This window comes from Cryptotermes secundus, unplaced genomic scaffold (assembly GCF_002891405.2).
Source record: "Cryptotermes secundus unplaced genomic scaffold, Csec_1.0 scaffold152, whole genome shotgun sequence".
In the NCBI taxonomy this organism is placed as follows: domain Eukaryota; kingdom Metazoa; phylum Arthropoda; class Insecta; order Blattodea; family Kalotermitidae; genus Cryptotermes; species Cryptotermes secundus.
The window spans coordinates 3,296,477-3,321,222 of record NW_019720705.1 but is presented as its reverse complement, the minus strand read 5'-3'; the positions used below and the strand labels follow the sequence as shown (position 1 = coordinate 3,321,222).

At 40.2% G+C, this 24,746-nt stretch overlaps 1 protein-coding gene across 10 annotated transcripts in view; it reads left to right on the top strand.

Moving 5' to 3' along the window:
* The window catches only part of LOC111871558 (cholecystokinin receptor type A), a 578,235-nt gene that overhangs the window by 383,561 nt on the left and 169,928 nt on the right, over positions 1-24,746 (top strand). For all 10 annotated transcript variants that reach the window (XM_033754144.1, XM_033754143.1, XM_033754138.1 and 7 more), the window contains one exon: positions 13,106-13,306. In XM_033754144.1, the coding sequence (XP_033610035.1) occupies positions 13,106-13,306 (201 nt within the window). The remainder of the gene's footprint in view (positions 1-13,105; positions 13,307-24,746) is intronic.

Here is a 24,746-nt window from a genome sequence, read left to right as displayed (position 1 = left end):
TAGGATAGGATATTCTGTGTTAATTATCATCCAAGAATTGAGCCATATCCCCCTGAGGTGAGCGATAACTCGGACCAGACAGCATATCACAACCTTGATCTTTATATGGGGCTTCAGCTCTGATTTGGCTCGTTATAGAGTAACTGGGTTCTCTTTCCTTTCCTAAACTGACTTAACTTGGAAAGTTATAAGTTTCACAGACATATACCCCCAGCGATCAGTGACTTTCCGTGTAGAAAGAACGATAGAGTGTGAGAATGAAACAATGGATGCAGGAAAGAAAAGGAAAGTGAGCACAGTAGCGGTGCAGGATAAACTGTTTAACCTCTTGCTCTTGAACTTCGGATGAGAAGCGGGATAGAAGGCCTAAGTTTAGGAAGGATTGAACCGCGAGAAAGTTTTATTAAATTATACCCCAATTTCTACGCAGTAATTCTCAATGAAGCCATGAAAGGATATCCATATAAAATTTCATCCTACATTTCACTAAAAGTCGTCAAATGTAATTGTTCTTCTCCGAGAGAAAAGTGCAGTTACAAATACTAATGACCCCGTTACGAATTAGCTATATTTTGCGTTCCCTTACGATAATGCTGACTGGGTGTCTTCCACAGCGTATAACATAGAAGTTATAACGGTAAAGTTGTCCCTGTGCTCAACTAATTAAGCACTACGCCATGAAAATATATAGGGGATTGGATGTATAGATCCATATTTTCTTGACCTCGGCACTAGCTGGAGGTGAGCGGTTAGTTTCACGCCCCGGCCGCTTTACCCCCGGGAAAACTCCCCCAGTACCCATCGTATAGGAGATTTGGTGGACCCAAAAGCCGGCCTGAACGAGTTGGAGAAGTAAAAATTCTTGACCCTATAGGGATTCGAATTCGGACTNGCAATTGTCACGAATATTCGTGTGAACACATGGCCAGACGTCTGGAGAGGGTCGTAAGGAAGTACAGCGGGAGGCACTTGTGGAGGAAGTCGATTTATACGACCGTTTTCCTGGGTGTCAGCATAACCAGCTTTATTTCATTCATATATTCCAAATACAGTTTCTTTGTGCCAGCGCTCAGTTCATTCGATACCAGGTCCTCGGTCCTCAGCTTGGACTTCCCCTCTGACCTGACACGTGGGAGAACTCTGGGTATGATGTCAGTTGTAGGAACGCTTGTGTTTGCTGCAGTAGTTGGAAGCAGATGAAAGTGGTAGAGAGAGAGCATTTATTTAGAATACAGACGGTGTAATTTGCTGTATGAGAAACAGTAATATAAATGTTAATTTAATNGGGGGTGGGGTGGAGGGGTTACTGGTTGGAAAATCCGAGTTCATTTCCCGAAAGGACAAATTTTTCTCTTCTCCAAAGCGTCCACAGAGGCCCTTGGGCCCACCCAGGATCGCTTCCAGTGTGGTACCGGGAGCTGTTTCCCCGGAGGTAAATTGGCCGAAGCGTGAAGCTGACCACTCACCCCGATTTAGTGTCGAGGTCAAGAATGACTGTGCTATGCCTCCACTTCCCTACTTTGTCTTCATGACATAGTGCTCAGTTAACCACATGGACAAGTATGCCCGTACCTACTCCCGAATGTGCCAAACGTCTTACTTTCAGACTTCGCTGGTAGAATACATGCATTTCTCTCCTCTCTTTGAGTGGAATATATCTCGCGCGTCTCCTTCTTTTTCATTTGAACATTCTAAGATTATTTGATAACGTGCGCAAATTATTAAATTCCAGACTCTACCACGTCTGTTTTTTTTTTGTACACTCTTATTTCTCGAAACTACGGGTTTCCTCCCCGACAGGCTGCTGTTGCTGCATTCCATAGAAAGCGTACAGCACCTGGGAGGAAGTTGGAAGCTATCTTCTCACCGCGAAAGCCTCGATTCAAAAATGGATGAGTGATTTTATGCGATATCCGTGGTGGACAAAGTGGCAGCAGAGTGTCTTAAGATATTCTGTGTTAATTATCATCCAAGAATTGAGCCATATCCCCCTGAGGTGAGCGATAACTCGGACCAGACAGCATATCACAACCTTGATCTTTATATGGGGCTTCAGCTCTGATTTGGCTCGTTATAGAGTAACGTGGTTCTCTTTCCTTTCCTAAACTGACTTAACTTGGAAAGTTATAAGTTTCACAGACATATACCCCCAGCGATCAGTGACTTTCCGTGTAGAAAGAACGATAGAGTGTGAGAATGAAACAATGGATGCAGGAAAGAAAAGGAAAGTGAGCACAGTAGCGGTGCAGGATAAACTGTTTAACCTCTTGCTCTTGAACTTCGGATGAGAAGCGGGATAGAAGGCCTAAGTTTAGGAAGGATTGAACCGCGAGAAAGTTTTATTAAATTATACCCCAATTTCTACGCAGTAATTCTCAATGAAGCCATGAAAGGATATCCATATAAAATTTCATCCTACATTTCACTAAAAGTCGTCAAATGTAATTGTTCTTCTCCGAGAGAAAAGTGCAGTTACAAATACTAATGACCCCGTTACGAATTAGCTATATTTTGCGTTCCCTTACGATAATGCTGACTGGGTGTCTTCCACAGCGTATAACATAGAAGTTATAACGGTAAAGTTGTCCCTGTGCTCAACTAATTAAGCACTACGCCATGAAAATATATAGGGGATTGGATGTATAGATCCATATTTTCTTGACCTCGGCACTAGCTGGAGGTGAGCGGTTAGTTTCACGCCCCGGCCGCTTTACCCCCGGGAAAACTCCCCCAGTACCCATCGTATAGGAGATTTGGTGGACCCAAAAGCCGGCCTGAACGAGTTGGAGAAGTAAAAATTCTTGACCCTATAGGGATTCGAATTCGGACTTCTCGGTCGTCCAGCCCGTAGCCAGTCGCTATACCGAATGCGCTATCCCGTTTCCTTGGTAAAGTTTGTTTAACCAAATAAACGTACCAACTTCGCAAAGCAGAATCCTTCTTGACTAACTTACAGATGCCTATCTAGTAGAAGAATTCACTGTCCGATATGGGACCCGAAAGTTCACAAGAGCTCACCACTGGCTCTCTTCTGAGCTAGATGAATCCAGCCCATAAGCTCAAGCTTTATTTATTTAAGATCTATTTCAAAATTTTCGATCCGAGCATCTATATAATTTTCCAATAGTTAGCGCTTGAGAGGTACCGAGTTCAGTTCTAGGCCCACAGAGACATTATCTTCACTGAGCCAGTTTGCTACTTCTCAGTCCCGCCAAACAACTTGAATTAGGCGACATTCACTAGATTCTAACCCTCTTTAAATCTGTTATTAACTAGACACATTTGTCGTTACGTAGTACAAGTAATTGAAAGCGCCATTACATAAACCAAGAATAAAAGAACATAGATTCTTAACCCCCCTCGTCCCGACTTATGCATCTTCCACCTGCCTTCTTTCCTTCAGATATTCCGACCAGAGTCTGTATGCTTGTCTTGTCTCCCACGCGTGTAGATACAGAAGCAAAATGTATACGAACCCATTTTTACACTACTGAAGTAAATATTGTCACGTGCATAGAGTATGACCATAGGCTTCGGGCTGATGATTTGATTTATTGCACACTTTGATACAGTGCATGACTACACTTTACGGTTCACTGTTACACACACGCTATTGTCCACAGTCACGTCTTCACTGCCGTTGCTTGGTAGAGGAATTCCAACGGCGTCCCATTCTCCTGGGTTCCCGAACAGTCCCCGGTCTCAGCTACCAGTCTGAAACAGCAACAGCTCACAATGACTGAACTCCTGCAGTTCTCATGCTAACTGATCCTGCTGAAAACATCTCGGCACGTACAGCGTAGAAAACGTCTCTTCCATTATGGCTGTATTTCCTTGTTGCCATAGAAACATGCTTGTTTTCAAAGCCGTTACTTAGCAATGGCTGTTGCGTAGTTGCCTTTTCGGGATCGTTGTCTAACAACAGGTATTCATGCCTCAGTACTGTTTCTGCGAGGGGCTTGAGTATTTTTTGATCAGGTTATAATACACCCCAAGTTATAGAAAGGCCATTTGAAAACAGCAATCTAGAATCTTGTTTACTATAGAGTATCTATTCTACAGAAACATATTCCTCACTAACAGATAAATACTAATATACCCCAGAACTGGGTTCTTTTCAAAGTAAATTGCTTTAGAATTTCCTTACAATAATCTGTGGCTCCTCTCAGGCATGCTTAGCATCAACAGCTTTGCTTTTCGAGATTAATTTGTAAGCAGGGATTCAATTCAAACAGCCCTACAAATCTCAGACGTCATACACACGTACCAAGTGCCCATTACGATCAACTTGTTGGTAAGTGGCACAACCAGAAGAATCCCAAGCACCATTAGGGATAAGAAGAGATGCAATTAGTGAGGCCACACGGAGACGTGTGAAAGGGTGTGAAGAAAGTGAACTTTTACATCCAACTACTGCTCTTATTAATTGCGTGTCTTTCTGTGCAAACGTGTCTAGGAGACAGAGACAAATTGAAAATGGAGGAAGAATATCAGCCAAAAATAATATTGAAGTAAATATTAAATAAAGAATGCGACTGAAGAAAACAATTGAGGTCGGAAATTTTGACATGAATGTAATCCACATGACAGTGGATGACTTACACACTGCAAAAATCGTCTGTAGCGTGAAGAAAAATTTTCAGCAGTAAAGGAAAAATAAAGTTTCCAAGGTAAAATGCGTCCTTTTTCTAAGCGACATGGATTTCATTTCGAGACGTTCTGGGAATGAAAGGAAGGCATTCTTAAAGACTCGACATATTAGAATGACGATGCACTAACCTATATGTGCCAGATAAGATACAACTTGAAGAATACATATTTCATTGTTTTTTCCTTGGCACTAGAGCCCCAGTGGGCCTAGGCCTACCTCCATGAACTCCTCCGTTCACTTCGGTTTTTCTAGATCCTACACATTCGGTAGGACTCCTTGGGCGGGTGATCAGCTCGTCGCAAGGCCTCTACCTGTACACAAACACAGAAAAACGCACACACACACAAACTAAACATCCATGCCCTGAGTGGGATTCGAACCCTTATAATCGTTTGCCTACACGTTTGGCGCCGTCTTATTATCATCGTCGTTGTACACTTATGATGATCGTCACGTTTTAACTGCCCCCACCGTTGATCTACGTTGGTCTTCGTCCGCTGGCTGCTGGACTGCTACGGGCGACGGCGGCTAGCGCTGACTTTACCCTGCTTCACTTATCCTACTTTCACACCTCTGATCTTTACGGGGATGGGTTTGATTTGGGTGCCAGTAAACTGCAACCATCAGTTTACAGATTTATGGGAGGTGTGAAGGATGGATAAGGGGGTAGCTGCCGTGGGTAGCTAGTTCTGCCGGTAGAGCTGAGATTAGGTCCTCAGGCCGTTTGGCAGGGTCTCGCTCAGGAAGGGAAGTGGGAACTCCTGTTACTACACACGCACACACTTTGTTGCACCAGACACTTTATTAAACTCTTGTCCATAGTGGACCCCACTAACGCACTACATTCAACTTGTGTCCGCTGGGTTAGCGATCTTGAATCTCACTCCTTCCGATGATTTCTCTTTTAGAATTTGCGTACGAATAGTTTGAGTTCTGGAATACCACTTCTCGAATGTCTTCTCCTCGCAACCCTCGGGGTTGCCTCGGTCCACAAGTCAACTCCAGAAATTACGAAGATTGGTCATTTTAAAAAAATTGGAGTACACTAATTAAGTATTCCCCCAATCCGTTTAGGGATTACAGGGAATTTAGGCGCTAAAACTTAATGTAAAATCTGTCAGTAGTTTGACAAATGTTACGCTTGGCTTGGGGTTGGGAGACCACGCATCTTTTGAGTTATGGGTTCAAAACTGTCACTTATTGCGTTCTCCAAGGATTCAGACAAGTAAAATTTTGTGTGAATCTCCAAAAAAACAAACTGCAGGGATCCTCCTCTTTCGTTCCGCATCTGCCTTGACCAGTCGTTTTCTTTTTTATTGTCTTTTTCATTGGAGAGTTTGGGCTAAAACTCCTTCTTGAGGGGAAGAAATAACCTATGTCCCTCTCGTCAATTTATTGTAGGTTATAAGTAAACCTAAACGAACATGTTAATTTACCCGGGTCCAAACTTTCTATCAAATTAAATCGAGCTGGGATAGGCAGGGCAAATCTGTTACACCCACGATCCCGGTTTCCAAGCGAGCGAACACAGTGCATGCCTTAGACCGCTCGGCTACCGTGACCGGCTTGATGAAATTTTGGTCGGCAAAATTTTCACCTTCCGAAGTTTCTGACGCGAACTTGGAACCCAAGGATGATTAACACTGTCTTTTTGAGCGGTAGTAAATTATCAGTCACACTGGGTCAAAAAACTTTCTTCTACCAGGAACTCTGATAATGTCTATAACAGAGGGCAGGAAGTGTGATTACTACGGGCGGAAAATGATGCATGTAAACTTTTCCCCTTGAGTAAAGCACCAAACCATTTCCAAATTGTTGTCCAGGTTATGGACAGCACCATGCATGAGAAAACTCCTGGAAATTGACGAATAAACAAGGTATGGTGAATTGATCATGGCTTGTGGATATTTGGCTGAAGTTTTAATAGGAAAAGCAATCTTGTATGACGTCGTTAAAAATATAAGAACGGCGAGATCACATGTAAAATCTTACCATATTTTTAATGTTCACAGACATACAGTAATAAAATTGCCCTCTTATACAAATCTTAATCCAACTGAACTGATGTGTGCAGAAGTATAAAATTGAGGTAGAACACGAAACGTTTCAGGGGACACAAATATGAACAGACTGCAATAACGGCTGTTGGAAGGCATTTGCAATATGTAACATTTGAGGTTTTTACGGCGGTGACTATGAAGAATGCCGTTTTCTGGGATATGGCTGACAGACTATCTCAGCACGTGCTCTCGCTGGTTCCTCGCTCGAGGATTTTCCTTCTTTATTCTTCTGCCCTGAAATTGGAGGCGATACGTTCCTCCGAAACGCCGGTGAAAACAATATCTACATGGCGCCACATCCCAGAAGACGACGGCTTTCTTTATTAGCAATTGTATCTGGAATGGAGTGGCAAGGCTGTAGGCATGAGAAGAAGCTGTAGCGAATAGGAGTGGGAGGGAGATGGACCAATGGGAGCCCGGGTGGGGAGGTTAATAATTGATTTCGAGAGACGGCGACTCAGTGGAGGCAGATGTCGGCACCGAAGACAATTCACAAAGTGAAAAATTCATGAATAATTTAAATTTTTCCGTGTGTATAACTTTTATTTCTAGTATTCAGATATAATTATTTCTCAACAAGTTACAAAATTTGGTGCTTTTTCTTACTGACATCAAAAGGGAAGTACCATTTACGATCATTCAATACCGAACAGTGTTGCTAACTGTTTAGTAGCTGAGATATTGTAAAATCGCATACAGCACTTTGGGAAACTGCATGCACTTCAACAGGGCGCCCAGATCTCCAGTCTTGTGAGAACAAACATCTGATGAACGATAAATGCAAAGAATGTAGACACGCTAATGCTTTTAGATCAATCGCTGAAACGATGTCATGATGCGGTGTAGGGACCCTGAGGGCGCCGTGGCGAATCCTGCAGACGTTACCCTAAATTCACCAAGCAGAGCAAAAGAAATTCTTACGTGACACCGGTCAATCCTTTGAATTGGTAATCAGATATATTGTAATTACACAGCTTTCATAAGTCTAATCTCAATAATTTTACTTCTACCGACATCAGAGCCATGCTAACTTTCGAGTGAATAGCCGTGCACATCCATGTCCCCTCAGTACAGTGGAAATGTCAGAGAAATTTACGGAATTTTGTGTGGATATTAAGGGGAAGTACCAACATTTTGCCCATAGTAACTAGTTACACATACGCGTGGTCTACGCTCATATACCCGCTTTATACTTAGAATTATGTACCTTATTTAACCAAGTTAAAATCCAAATGCTTTTAACTGAGGTATCCCTGTAACAGACCGTGGAGGCCCATAGGGTTGTGAGATGTTGAGGTTTCCACATTTTCGATTCCCAGAGCTGACAAATTTTCTGAGAAATAATGGGTCTGGAACGGGGTCCACTCAGCCTCGTGAGGATAATTGAGGTGCTACTTGAATGGAAAAGTAGATGCTCTGGTCTAGAAAACCGAAATTAACGGCCGTGGATATTCGTTGCGCTGACCACGCGACACCCTCTATCCGCTAAACTAACTTCGCCGACAAGCGGCGGTCGCTCGGTCGGTATAGTTCGCTTGCGGACTAAAACCACGGAGTTTCTTTATGCTTTCAACTGACCAAGTTGGACCAAGTGACAATGTTTCTGATTTGTATTTCTGCATTGATCTTATTCGAGTTTCGACCGGCATGCAGACCGTCCTGGCTGGTATTTTCGTGGTTTTGCTCAGTCAGTGCAAGCAAATGCCTGGATGTTATTTAAATTTGACCCCATCCGCTGCTTCCTCCTACCCATTCCAATTCATTATTAACATTCATCCGATCTTGTATAGACTGAAGTGTTTACAGCGTCGTTAAATACACCATAAATCCATTTAAAAGTATGGATGTTGGAGAACAAGGAACTGGCTAAATAGAAACTTTTCTCTCATTGAGATTTCAGTGCTGTAACAGCAAGTTAGTTCTGCAGTTTATCAATATATGGAAAGTATTAGAATGATCAAGTCAAGGAGGATGAGGTCAACAGGGCATGTAGCACGAATGGAGGAGAAGAATGCATATAGGATATTGGTGGGGAAAACCGGAAGGAAAGAGACGACTGGGAAGACCAAAGCGTAGGCGGGTGGACAATATTAAAATGGATTTTAGAGAGATAGAATGGGAAGGTATCTTTGGGATTGATGTGGCTCAGGATAGGGACCAGTGAAGGGCTCTTGTGAACACGGTAATGAACCTTCGGGTTCCGTAAAATTCTGAGAATCGGAAGTGAATTGTGAGGGACGTGGAATGAAATCATTTCGCTTAGGATAGGGAGTAGTTCCGGGCTTTTGTTAACTCGGTAATGAAACTCAGGTCTGTACAAGGGGGTGAATATCTTGTCTACCTGAGTTCTGTTGCCTTCTCAAGAAGATTTCTGCTACATGGAGTTGGTTTTTGGATCAATGCAGGGTTTCGCAAAAATTGATAGAATTATCTTTAGCAAAAACTGAAATTTCAGCCTTTTAATTTTACTGACCTAGACAGTTTATGGTTTAAAATGCCACGACTGTATTGATTGATTTATCATTCAGTGACGTCAGCACCGTAAACTAAACACAGAAATCTCTTTCTTACTGACATTTACGTGTAAACGGTATGAATGTGACAGGTCGTGGCATTGTCCTTTCAGTGGCGTGCACTGCGGTTTATTTATGTTTCATTCGGATGTAATTGTGCAAATGAAAGCTTGCCATGTCCCTTTCCAATAACATGCCCAGAAGCGAATATATCTACTGTCATAAAATATTAGACCACTCATCCATTATTATTGCTGTGATTCGTCGGGTCCCATGACACTTCCCCATGTCATGTCAGGCCGGTGAAAGTTGGATATTGCGCGTTCTGAATGACTGTATCGTTCATTTTACGAGGAAAAGTAAAAACACATGAAGCTCGGGCCTCAGTGGACCTCATTCGTGTATTCATAACTCGAATATGACGAATGTGTTAAATAAATAATGTTCCGATTTTGTTGGTGGCAATTGGGTGTCGATTTTATTTTTTATTTCTTTCCATGAGTCTCTATAGTTACATGTTTTGATTGGGACACACTGGTCCCGACGTACAGCCGTTGGTGCATGAAAACATATTACACGATTTCAGCAACTGAATTATTAGGCCATGCCATAGCTCAGGCGGTTGGTCGCTGGGTTCCCATTATGGCGGCCCGGGTTCAAGCCCTCGTCAGGTCATGTGGCATTTGTAGAGGACAAAGTGGCACAGTGAAGGGCTCTAGATAGATAGACAGATAGATAGATAGACAGATAGACGGACAGACAGACGGACGGACAGACAGACAGATAGATAGCTAGATAGATAGACAGACAGTAATGGGAATGGAAAAGTATAAATACAAAATTTGTTTATTTATGAAGGAGAACTATGAAGAATTACGTGTATTCATTTTGAGGTTACATACATAATTTCTAAAGTAAATATATATTCAGTCTCTCTTAAGAAGAACACTATTTTTGTTAGAACAACAAATATTCTACCAGTTATATTCATTTCCGTCGTCACAACTTCACTATAGATACAGTATACGTTTATTGACTACAGCATAATTCCCCCCCCCCCTTATATATTAACCAATGAAGGGGGTGCAGTGAGTGTGCATACCTTTTGATGCCCGGAAGCCCGAAACGTAGCAGACAATTAGTGAACAGCGATCTCTACAGAAGCCATAATGACTGAAATATGTACAGGTTGAAACACAAAACAACATGTTTTGAAGACATAATATTTATAAGTGCTCTTATAATCATTAAGTAATCCTTTAGCTGCATATTAATTTACAGGCTCTTTCATCACAATAGCCATATATTGTAATGTTATATGGACACGAAAGGAAGCAGTTTATTGTTTAATGCACTCATGTAAGCTTCTGGAGTAATTTATTTTCTTCAGTGAAGATGAATGCGAGAGATACTAAGTGATTATCAAGTGACACTGGACTGATACAGATGTAATTGTCATTCTTAGTCAGGAAAACATAAGAGGCATGACTTCTTCATCCAAAAAGCCAATCATAAATAACATCACAGAACACGTAACCTTCACATATATTCATTTTAACCATGGTAAATACATTCTGATTATTTATTAAATAGGCATTGATTATAATTGCAATGCTAGGTCAATTTAGCGAGTACAACTTATTTATTTGACCGTCACAACACAACAATAAAAGAACTTCAAGGACAATGCCCAGATATAGTTCTGCTACATGTTTCGGCCACTAGTGGCCATCATCAGGCAAACACACTTCAACAAAAGTACACCACTGAACTGCAGTATGCAACATTTAATACAATCTCATAAATCATTTAAGATAATTTGCAATAAGAATACAATAAGTAGGTTATTTAAAACTAATAAAAGTCATATATAAAAAAAAATAAAATTTGATTGATGTTTTTTAACATCGAATCAGTCGTTGGTTCCACTTTACATACGTATCCGTCGACAAATAGTAAATTTCAATGTTTCATTATAAAATTGTATAGGATGCCCAATAATTAATGGAACAGTTGGAGCCTCATCATCTTAAATGATTTATGAGATTGTATTAAATGTTGCATACTGCAGTTCAGTGGTGTACTTTTGTTGAAGTGTGTTTGCCTGATGATGGCCACTAGTGGCCGAAACATGTAGCATAACTATATCTGGGCATTGTCCTTGAAGTTCTTTTATTGTTGTGTTGTGACTGTCAAATAAATAAGTTGTATATACTGTAACACATCAGGATACATGAAATGAAAATTAGCGAGTACGTTAGCTTAGTAATAATAATATTAAAAACGAACTACAATTTTGGTGATTATCCATGTGCCTCATGTGTTCCGAGTTGTATATTCTGTTCAGAATGCAGCTCTCCTGACAAGGCCTTAGTGGTTTTTGTCAGTACCTCGAAGAAAATTCTGTGATACCATATCAGAACATGTCAAGACTATTTCCTTTAATGTTATCATTCTGATCGTCCTTTCTATCCGACGTTATGTATCATATTCAAGCGAGGAAGAAAGAGCCTACATCGAATAATGTTTCCAGTAAAACTGTAGACGAAAAGTTATTTCATGTTATCGACGGAGGTGAGATTAAGCTTCTGTTACACCGATATCCTGATCCGTAACGGTGGAGTGTTCCTATATTCATAGACATTTCTATCTATAATCATAGTTTCACTGCATCCCAAAGAGATATGCAATCTACAATTCGAACCACAGTGATTAAAATTGAATTTACATCCCCCGCTGGTTACCTTGTTGATTTATGCATATGCCTCCACTTCCAATTTTAAATGCAGTATTTCAGTACTCTTATTGGTTCGCTCCCTCCACTTTCCGTTGCTAGTACGTGCACAGCGAAACTGCAGGGTTCAACTGGTTGCAGCTAATGAAGGGGGTTCTAATTAATTTAGTGAAATAAATAGTAATATTTATACTTCTAACTACTCAGAAGCTATTTTAGCTGAAATAGTAGAGAACTGATTAATTACTGATAAATATTTGATAATATTGGTGATTTATTGTACGAATATTATGGTGATTAGTGTCAAATGTTCACGTATTTTTCACACACACAGGATGTTTCGGGACTTGGATACTACTCCCATCTTAACGTGATTTGTTATCATACTGACTGGCATTCTAACGTCAATGTACTAGCCTAGTGTTCAAAATATATGGAGTTCGATTCCAGTTGCCACTACTAATATGACAGTAAGACATATCTGCCACCTCAAGAAGAGCGTGGATAGAGGCAACTTCCGAAAATTCAAGGATACCTCAGAGAATGGGCGACACCCAGCACGAACCTCACATGTCATTGGCACATAACTTTACATATTGCCGCGTTACCAACATTAGCAAGTGCAAAGATTGATAGAGATTGTGACAAACTACAACAAAATGGAAGAAAGAGACACGATTGTGATCAGGGTCAATGCATTAGGTTAATTCGCAATTTATTTACAGTTTTATTGGCCAAACTTCCGTCTGCGGGCTCTTGATTGATTTCAGAATGTTAATATGGGGTCTAAAATTATGCATATGAAATATATACCTTGTTGTCTATAGAGCAATCTATACGGTGATAGTTCTTGTTAATGCATTGATTTTACTTAAATAAATTATAAAATATCATTGACATGTTAGATTAGAGGTTCTCATAGCAACGGCTGTGAAGAATATACTGTCTTCTGGGATGAGGCCAGGATGCACTGTGTCACATCTCAAGAGGTGTTACTCTTCATCTCAAACGTAACTACAAGTCTTATGTTCATTGCGCTACTAAATTCAAATGTTTATATGTGGCAAGAAATAAGCACTGACGGGAAAATTTGTACTCTGGAAGTTGCAACGAAATTTAATTGTTGTCATCCTGTTTTGTGTTGCAGCGGTATCTGTCTCGGTGGGAGTGTGGACGTTGGTAGCCATTTCTCTGGAGCGCTACTTCGCTATCTGCCGCCCTCTCAAGTCTCGGCGCTGGCAAACTCAGTTTCACGCCTACAAGATGATAGTCATGGTGTGGCTCGCTAGCCTCGTCTGGAACTCCCCGATCCTGGTTGTGTCCAGGCTGCAGGCCATAAAGGTGACAGGTAATGCAGTCTCGTCACGTTCTTACACAAGAATATTTGGTTAAAGATTCCTCTTTTGGCATTCTTCACAAAAAGTTCGCTGATAGGACGTGAGTTTCATTGCAACAGCTTTCTGATTCAACGTTTCCCGGTGTTCCTGATTTCCTTGTATTGAAAGAAGTAGGCTTATGACGTCACCTTGCTCTGTATGTGTCTGTATATCCTCCCTTTCACCTTTTGAAGGCCTGAACCATTCTTTGTGAACCGTAGTACGTAAATCATGACACCTAAACCCACTTCAACGTCATAAATCCCTCCCATTAGTCTGTGTTTCCGTATTTGTATCCCCATATCGTTTGCTAGGCAACGGCTAAATACACATGTTCCCGCTGCAAATAATACAGACAAAAATAGAAAAATTTCTGAATGCATCTTTTAAGCGGTGCTTGTCATATCTTCCAGGATTTCTTGTTATTATAACCGGATGAGTCAGATTATAATTTCTTGTCTACGAACGAATTCCAGCAGTCCCACGACCCATCATTTATGACTGAAATGAGAGTTTAGAACAGTAGGCATGCCTTATGAGCGTGGCTTTTTTATCTCTCAGCTATGCTACTGGTTGGAGGAAAGGATAATCTGGGTTCGATTCCCGATAGGAAGCAGAATTTTCTCGCTCCAGTACTTCCAAACCTGTTCTAAGGCTCTGTCTTCTGTGGACAAGCGATCGGGGTATGAAGCTGACAGTTCTTCCCCAACTAGTGTTAAAATTAAGAATTCGTGGAGCAATTCCACCACTCCCCCTTATGACTTTAAGGTGTAGTGTTTAATGAAGAACAGGTACAATTTTAGGCATGCATCCTGGCCCATGTAATTCTGGGAATTTTGGAAACCATCATTTGATTCACTGTCTATTTCTTGCTTGGCTTATTCTTCTGCCTTTAAAATAGAGACGTCATAATCCGCCGAAACGTCGTTTGATTCCAACGACTATAAGGATATAATTCTCCATAACCAGTCCTATTTCTCCTACATCATCTGAAATCAAAGTTAAAATTTGCAAGAATAAAATCCAGTTGTCGCACTGACCGTGAGGTCTAAGCCGTGAAATTTCTCCGCCCGTTAAAACCTCGGGATCGTCGGTTAGAATCCTACTCGAGACATGCATGTCTGGCCGCATATTTTCTGCGTTTGTTGTCTGTGTAGGTAGCAGCCCTGCACCAGGGCTGATAACCCACCCAAGAGGTCCTACCGACTGGCTTTAATTCATAGTCCCATATTAATTCTGACGGGAAAGAGGCAAGAGGGCCTAACACGAGAAGTAGAAGGAGTAAAGACGACCTGAAGGTTAGGCGATGGTACCTTAACGCAAATATTATGTTTCTGCACATTATACATCGTCCTGTTCTTATTTAATATTTATTTATAATTTCGAAGACTGGATTCTTTCTCCGTCTTCGGGTAATACCTACTCAGTCTGGCCCAAATTATATAGTCCTTATATCCGGACTGTATTTTAGATAAGAAATGACAATGAATAGTATACAGGAACATAGTATTTTAGAGGATGTTGTTTTATAAGAAATCCCCTTTTTAATTTTAAAAATTTCCTCTTATTTACAATTTATTCTCTCGTTTAATACGGATACACGTGGAAATCGACGCCTATTTTCTTAGATTACAGCTGGAGTCCATCTTTTGCATTAGTTGGTGTCTTTTCGAAAGTGAACCGTGTGGCACATGAGGCCACAGCTCTTTGTTGGTGTAATTTGGGAGGGTAAATGTTTCGCTCAAAATGTGATTCTGTAAAGGATATAAATATAGAGAGTCTGATGGCCTTTCCATGGATCTGACGAATTCAGCTATAGCGTCATCCAACACTTTCGAATCTCGGGTAATATGAATATGAAATCAATATTTTTAAAAATTTAAATGGCAAATGCTTTTCCTTATAAGCAGAGAAAACTAATGGAAGTTTTTTATACTTACGCATTTAAGTAGCGCCTGTCTTCTATTTAGAATTAAAGAACGATATTTTTTTTTGCGTTGTCCATTCTTTTCACTTTTCACCTCTAATGAATCAGAACCTGTGAATGATCTCGAAAAGAAATATTTTTCCTACATGGTACAGTCGTATAGTTCGGTTTTGCATTATACTTTCTGTTTCAATGAAAGCCTGCCAATTAAACACACAGTATATGTTCTTGCTTTTCTGTTACTCTCTTATCTGCTTTTCAAATCTCTCTGATGGAAGTTCCTGAAATGCTGTTAATTTATTGAATTCGGATTATTTTCTGTTGAGCATGTAACCTCGGCACCTGGCTGTTACTCAGTGACACACAATAATTTTGTAATTTTATACACTTATATTCCAATTTTCCCCTTAAAATGCTTTCGATAATAATAACGTTGATATTCATAACGACATATATGTATACATTGCCATTTGTCAGTGACTTTGTAATGACTGTGGTGCAGAGCTACCCCCCCCCCCACTGTTGTATGAGGGGCTATAATTCTCTGTTCGTTTCTCGATTCTCCACTGATACGGACAAATCGTTAAGGGGCCGTTTGAAATCCTCTTCGCTCACGTGCACCAGGCTTAGGAGTACATTCCGATCTGAAGCTTCTTTCCATGTATCAATTAATGAGGAAGAGTTTCCTGAATTAGTAACGTCGGAGTGTGCTTAGTAGCCATTTGGCTGCTGACCAAGTCATATTAATTCTCCTGAAGTTTCCAGTTTAACTGAAGCTGGTGGGCCAACCTCCTGTAGAACACGCTGAATAGGCACGTCAAACCGAAAACAGACCGCGCCATAGCTCAAGCGGTTAGTCGCTGACTTCCCACCGCGGCGGCCCTGGTCACGTTGGATTTGTGGTGGACAAAGTGGTGCTGGGGCGGGTTTTCTCCGAGTACTTCTGTTTCCCATGCCAATCTTCATTCCTCCAAATTCTCCATCATCACAAACACCCGGGGCAGGCTACAATAGGCCAATCAGTGGCCGCCGTGCCGAGTGGAGCCAGGAGGACTCCACCCCCAACTAAGAGAATATAAAAAAAGGAAAAAAGCTGAGGGGGACAAACGGAGCTCTTGATGTAGCGTGTGAAGAATAGCTCCCTTCATGGTGTTAATAGACATAGTTTAAATGCGAGGAAAGTATTTAGATTTTTGATTGGAATATTCTTCGTTGTAGGAATAATTGAGTTGAAACTTTCAACAGTGTGCTCTATTCTGTTTTTAAAATTACATGTACTCGTCTAAGGAGGAGGTGACTAAAGGAAATCTCTAATCACCTTTCTTCCTCATATGTATATTCTATATAATTCTGAGAGCTACACAGACTTACTCATTGAGGGGCATTTGTTGTTGTTTCTGGAGCAGTTTATGGCGTTAAACACAGAATATCTTGAAGAATTTGTATGGGTAGAAGCCACTTTGACAAGGTAACTTGCTTACTCATAATCGCTGTTTTTCCCCTGATGTTAAGATTGACAATTTTAATCTTCACTTTAGTCTTTTCGAAGCAACTTTGCAATACTTAAACTACCGCGAAATTTTGCTGGCGGATTTTGTTGCTCACAGATTTGATTAGAATTATGGTTTGCCGTCCCTAAATGTGATTATTGTATGATCTTGTATTTCAGCATTCTGTTGCGTTAATATATCACTTATATAAATTCACTTCCGACTTAAATGAAACTTTATTTACAATTAATTTTTTACATAAAAATAAAAATTTTAAATTAACCATTAGATATTGTTACATGATTCGGCCATACTCAGCCATCTTCAGGCAGCTGTCTAACATGTCAAATTGCTAAACTATATTTTCGATCTAATAGTGATTAATTATTTCTTAAGTTGAAATATTTCGATAATTCTATTTTTGTCATCCACTCATTATAAGAAATGTGTTGGAGAACATCACTCCTCACGCTTTCCTATGCTGCCTTCCTTCTGCGGCGTCAGTGTTTTCTGTGCTATTTACGTGTATATAGCTCATATCAATGTCGGTATGTGTTTTCTGTGCTATTTATATAGCTCGTATCAATGTCGGTATGTTTTTATCTTTTTACTATCTGCAATATGTAAAATATATTCCTGAATGTTTATTTGTTATGTTTTTGTCTATACGAGTATGTTATTTTTTATATTCTATGCCTCTTTATACGAAACTGAAAGAGGACATGGTTCTTTCGCCCCTGCTTTCCTCAGTATGTAAGAGAACAAAGAAGTGTGCTGAGCAACTATAAGCATCGCTATCAGCACGAGTCGCGGTACTGTTGAGAATGTAAGAAACACATTTAGGATTCGTCTTCTGGGATGTGGTGCCGTGTAGATATTGTGTAAAATGATGTTTCGGAGTAACGTATCGCCTCCATCTTCAGGGTATAAAAAATCCGCGAAGGGGAACCAGCATGAGCAGGTGGCTGCAGTAGACGGCTCTCAGAAGAAGGCATTCTTCATACTGACCGCCGTGAAAAACTAAAATCTTAGAATTAATGTCCTTTCTTACTCGTGTAATGTTACGGATATAGTTTTTAGCGCCCATGTTTACTGTATTTCTGTTTTCAAGCAAAGTAAAATTTAAACGCAAAGAGTTCACTACCAGAAAGTATTGTCTCCTTTCATCTGTCCAAAATGACAATGTGCTCTTCCTATTGGCTATACGGACGGGTTTGATGGCTGACTGAGCGAATAGCATTCAAAATCTAATTACTGACTAAAACGAGAGCCCGTTATTCGATCAGGAGGTTTTTAATATAAAGGTAATTTTCATATGAAAATTGAAGTTTGGAGCAGCGCAACAAATTATTAATAAATGTTATCTTCAGAATTTCCATTAAGTGTTCCTGCTCATCTCGTCCACAGAGAGGGCTTTATTGTAAGGTGTAATGAACCTGCTAGCTACATGTTGCCGACGTTATCATAAATACGTATTTTGTCTAAAATATCTTTCATCATAGGTGATAGAATTTTATTAAATTTTCGTGAAAGCTATTCAGTGGTGACACAACACTGAGCATATTTCATAGTCTTTCTCAGTTGCTTATCATATAAGATAATGCATTCAGAGAGAGTGATGTTGCAAAGGGAATTCAGTTAAACTCCGAGGTCAAAACAGCCGCACAACAGCAAGCTCAATTAGAGAAGTGTTTTTGACATATAGAAACATTTCATATAACCTGCTGTGTACCGACATATTCGTAAATGGTTTCAGCGCGCCAAACGGACAATGCCTGCTCAAGTACACTTGTTATTTATGCACAAACTAAGGCCAAAAGAGTAGGGTAAAGCTAAAGCTATCCCTGTAACAAGCCTTGGAGTCCCATAGGGTTGTGAGACGTCGGGGCTCTCACATTTTATCTAGACAATCGGCTCACAAATGGCAGTGAGTTTGCCAGCCTTACGCCCCGGCCGCCATTTACCCCCCCAGGAAGATTCCTGGTACTCATTTCTTTTAGAGGCTGAGTCGACCCCCGGGTCATAGTGCGGCTGGATCGATTAGGTAAATTGAAAAATAAATCCAACTCATCGGGACTCGAACCCGCGACCTTCCGGATTGCAGCGTAGTGTCTCGACCAACTACGCTACCGCGTGCGCCCAAGATCGAAACAGTTATCCAAATAAACAATAATGCATCACAAATACTCATATTTAATGCAGAACATCCAATACCAGATTACAACTTATCCGTTGGTCCAGTTACAGAACATTTAGTTCGGGTACGGGTCTTGGTTTCCTTTTTAAAATATTTAACATCATCTAAAATTATACTGTGTTTCCTTTTCTTTTAAATTATTTTAGAATATAATAAATTGACAAAGGCTTTTCTTTCAATTCTCTGTTAATGTTTAAAATATAGTTTTGACCTGCTTAACATATACAGTTTCCATATGTTCGTGACCAATAGCCACTCTCAGTACATCCTATCCCAAAAGTCAGAGAGTGTCTCTAGCAGATTGAAGCATTGTTAGCAGTTCTGTTGAACACCCAGGCGTAGTGGTAATAATGTGAGCTTGTATTAGCCGGTTTGTTTTTTGGCCTGGTTACCAATTATCCCGACTGAAATTGTCGTGGTTTTCTTCAGTGTCTGCATCACATTCCGCATACTGTTTTGAAAAGAGCCACGGACATCTCATTTCGAAACGTTACCTCTTCACCCTTCTGTTATATCAACCTCACGTGGTAATTATAATAACCTCTGCAATTGAATCAGCGACATTATATAATGTTGCATTTTAGCGTCCTGTTGCACTGATTCTAAGAATATACATTTTAAATCATGTTATAAACGACACATGATGGCGAGCAGTGCAATAGTTTAACTTAAATAACACACCTGAGGATGGCACAGTGATGCCGAAACATGTAGTGACGTGACAAGTGAGATTGTGTCAGTACATACGGTCAATACATACACATCATGGACGACATTATATCATCTAACAGCAAATTATTATTATGAAGCTTGTCCAGTTAGACCACTTGATGAACTGACTATTATTCTGATACCCCCTAAATTTTTCGCAAGTCATTTTCTCTGAGGAGTGGATATTTCACGTGGTAATTATTCGACATCCGGCAGTTGGTTATAGGAATTTTCAGTGGCTGTAATTATTCTGTTTACCTCCGTGGGGATCTCTGGTGGCGGTAACTGCATGTCGATTTCATAACCAATAGTCATCGATTAACAGTTCACACGTGAACATAGTCTGAATTCGGAGGTGATCTGCAACAGCCGGAGTTCTGCGGTGTTGCCGTTTGGGACCTATCTGCATTGTGGGCAGTTTTCCGACATGCGCTTTGGTCGTAATAAACAGAATTTACAAGCCATGTTCATGCCGTTTGTTTGGCCTCTTTCAAGGGTTTGTTCACGATTTTCTAGTACATTACTTATAAATATGAGATTGAAATTTCGTGGTTGTTGTTACGCAGACCATTGTAATTGTTCTAGCAGAAGGAAGTCATAGAAACTGCTGCAGCGAAATTTGCACTGAAAGAGTCAGTCTGTTACGTGTTAACATAACTTCACGGCACTGTCAGCTTATGAGAAACAGAACTCCATAGATACCACAATAATTCATTTAACCCCTTGAAGTGAAGTCATGACAGTATATATCACATTTAAAATTCAAGATCTCTGTATTTTCCCCACAGAATTTCTTTGCGATTTACCTTTTGTTCTTGGTGGGACAATTATTTTCCTGATCATGCTAAAAGATGTAAGTTTTCAATCTCTGTAGGATTTGTCCATGGTTTATGCTGACCGTCTTACAGTGTATACACTTTTTCACCTTATTCTTCACTTCCACACTACATGTTTCGGCACTAATGTGCCATCTTCAGGTGTCTTTATGCACGTTAAACTATTGTACTGCATGCCATGATGTCTCCATTCTAAAATGACTAAAATCTGTGTTCGTCATATAGGACGATGAATTCTAAATAATAAAACTTTTCAGGATTCTTCCTACGTCGCACTCAAAGACGCGAATTACGCCAATCCTCTTTTATGTGAGCATTCTTCCTACATATATTTGTGTATCGTGTTCTGTGTTGTGTTTTGCTCCTGTTACTGCATGCGTTGTATGAAGACATTGTGGCATGCAGTACAATAGTTTAACGTGCATAAAGACACTAACAGCAGGACTACACTATAAGTCCTATTCATCAAACAACAGAACCACGAGGTGGTAGACATTGAAGTTCCTTTAAAGAGAGGTAATATAAAGGACACGAACCGTATTAGTTCTAAATTTCAACAAAATATTTTAAACCACACTTGTAAATAGACTAATTGTAATAATTTATAAATATTTTAATATACTTATGCACGTAGCTGTAGTTGTTATAAGATTAGATTTTATATTCATGACATTGTAATGTTATTGTACTCGTATGTATGTACTGATATGGAGCAAACACATTGTAATAGTAGTTTCTGCCTATATTGATATATCCTTCTGAAGATAGTCTCTCAGACCGAAACATGTCAAGGATGAAAGATTAAGGAGAGGAAGAAAAAAAATTAACAGTCACACTGGACGGAGTTGATTAACCTTTTATAACTTCAAATTAAAAATAATTAAAATTGGCAGTAAAGTCGACTCTATTCTTAAGCTCCCCGCCACTAATACGCACAGAGAATGGAAATATTCGTAAGTTTTCATGAATTCTTAACCTCGGTAAGAGCGGGAAGTGAGCAGCCAGCTAGACTCTCCTGTCATTTAATTCCCAGCGAGAGAAGCTCAGTTCATCCGAAGCTCTGCTACTCAAAAACGTGAAGGAAACGGAAGAATATTTGGAGAAACCTGAATGTGAAATTAGATTCGTTCACGTTAGACACGTGTGTCTACTTCTTTTTACAGCTCTCGGAGAATTCGTTTCTTCCCCGCACACACCGCCAAGCTCCCTTCTGTTTATTACGACCTTTTGTGCAGCTAGTTGGTTGACTCAATAGGATGAACTCGATGCTGTAAGTCACTGTTCAGTGGGAGAACTTCCCACTCAGCGGACTCGTACCTTAACCACAATACGAATTCAATTGTATATCCACCCTCTCTGTAGCAGATGTACTGTAGAACTCTTTTATCCAGAGATTGGTATCATGGCCTGTTACGTCACTGGAGTGACCTGAATTACTTTTTTCGTAGAAACAATATTTGCACTTAATTCTAGACACTGGATTGTTCAACATTTTTCTTATTATGTATATATATATATACATATATATATATATACATGTGTGTATGTGTGTGTGTGTGAATCACACTGGACCCAGCGACCGAATGGTTAACACTTGCCTCGGATTGGAGAGATCCCGTGTTGAGACCTGGGCACAGCGGCCAGTTATTCTAATTGCAAAATTATGTTATGATTTTCATAGATCCTCCAGCCAATATCGTCATAGTCTCATAAATTATGTGACAACAACATAAGTCCATAGCCTTTTCAATGTATTAATTTTGACGTGATTAAACACTATATAGTCTGAGCTACCAAAGACGCCATTAATGTGACAGTATAGAAATAGATACATAACCACAAATAACATAAGAATAACCTCACATATTAGTGAATAGGTTTACATGCTGTGTTGTGCCCAAACTCGGATACTGGTGGAGTGGTGAAATATACCACAAAAATAAATTCGCTATTACTCAGCAGTAACCTCGAAACAGTTTCACAATTGCCTTCCGTTTCACCTGTATTTATTTTCCGTTTATCTCTGTTCTACATTCTTCTATGATTTCTGCCATACTTCAAGTTTTCAGATTTAATGTAATTAGCACGCATATTTACCAAGGAAAACAACTGTGTCCCGGTTACCAAGATCGACTCGTTAACGACGCTTAGGAAAATAATCGCTCTCCATTCTAAGGATCATAAATAAAAATACTGTGATGAATATGCCCATTGTTAGGCAACGGTTCGATAAGAACGTTCCAGCTGCAACGAATAAACACGGAGAAACATTATAACAGAGGAACTGTAAGACATGGTGACTTATATTCGGCTCGCCCCGAAGTTTTTCGAGAGAGTGAGTCACGGTTCTTCTTTCGTCATTCGGCACAGTAGAAGAGAAGACACTCGTAGTCCAGTGAGGAATGGAGCGAGGCTTAGGCAATTATTGCTTGTGAGCTGTTGTAATTGTTTGTAATTGTAATCGAAGTGTTAATAAATCCAATCATACAATCACGAACCCATTGTTATTAGCAACGCAAATCCCTCATATATGAAAATAAAACAAGAATAATGAAAAATAATAAATTAACAATGCGGGAAGCAAAATAATGAATAGACCTCCGTAAAATAATCAGCCATTATTCAAAATATGAAATAATGCGCTAACGGATGTACACCTGAGGGGACATACCACCGCGAGAAGCAACGGTAACCACTAATTCACATTCAGCTTTCCCACTAACAGCAAAAGAGCGATTCATTTCAACAAATTTTACAGAGTTATATTTTAGCGTCCCGTTACACTGATTCATGTCCATGGTTTATGCTGACCGTCTTACAGTGTATACACTTTTTCACCTTATTCTTCACTTCCACACTACATGTTTCGGCACTAATGTGCCATCTTCAGGAGCCGCGTTGTGATGTTATAACAACCTGTGGTTAGCTCTTTCTTACTTACTTACTTACTTACTTACTTACTTACTTACTTACTTACTTACTCACTCACTCATGGAGCTGATCCCTTCTGGCGGAGCCGCCAATTCTTCAGCTACTCAAGAATTTCCCAGCATTTTATGGAACCCGAAGGTTCATTACTGTGTTCACAAGATTCCTCCCCTGGTCCCTATCCTGAGCCAGATCTATCCAATCCATACCATCCCATTTTATCTCTCTGAGATTCATTCTAATATTGTCAACCCATCTACACCTTGGTCTTCCCTGTGGTCTATTTACTTCTGGCTTTCCCACCAATATCCTATACCCATTCCTCGTCTCCCCCATTCGTGCTACATGACCTGCCCACCTCATACTCCTTGACTTTATCATTCTAATTATACTTGGAGAAGAGTACAAGTTATGAAGCTCCTCATTATGCAGTTTTCTCCAGCCTGCAGTCATTTCATCCCTCTTCGGCCCTAATATTCTCCTCAACACCCTGTTCTCAAATACCCTCAGTCTGTGTTCCTCCCTTAATGTCAGAGACCAAGTTTCACACCCATACAGAACCACAGGCAAAATTATAGTTTTGTATATTCTAATTTTTATTTCTTTAGACAACAGACGAGAAGAGAAAAGGTTCTGGACTGAATGGTAGCAAGCACTTCCCGAGTTTAATCTCCTCTTAATTTCCTCCTGAATCAAGTTTCGATCTCTTATCAAATGAGTGAAAGCCTCCCACCTTTTTACCTGAAGACAGAAGCAGATGCAGTTTTCGAAATGTTGTGTTCTATAGAATACCGGACTACGGACAGAGTCCAGAAACTCGGCAATCCCGAGTGTTATACGCTGTAGTCAGAAACCTTTAGGATTGACTCATGGCTCTCTTACCAAATTGCATGAAAATCGGTCAGCTGATTGGCAAACGAAAAGGGGACATGACGCTGATATCACAACCATACGGAAGTAAGTAAGTTGAACCGTGCTGTCTGAACTGCGTTCCAGAGTATGTCATCTTCACGTGAGGACACGAGTCTTGTAGACAGATGGCAAGGGGTGGTAATGTCACCCCCTGCGCGGATACAAATTAGCTTCTCGGCATAACCATCATGTTCTAGCGCTCGATTCTCTCTTATTCCTGGCTCATTGACTTTGTTAAGGCATTTGCTCGAACTTCTCTTGGGGGTGTTTTGTTGTCTGTTGCAGTGTTTACAACACTCTGTTAATTGGAACATACTGTGTTTCCTTAATGAAACACATTCTTCCCTGCTGTTTCTCTATGACTTACTGACTGCTTGTTATTAGGTGATATACTAAGTACAGGGATTACAC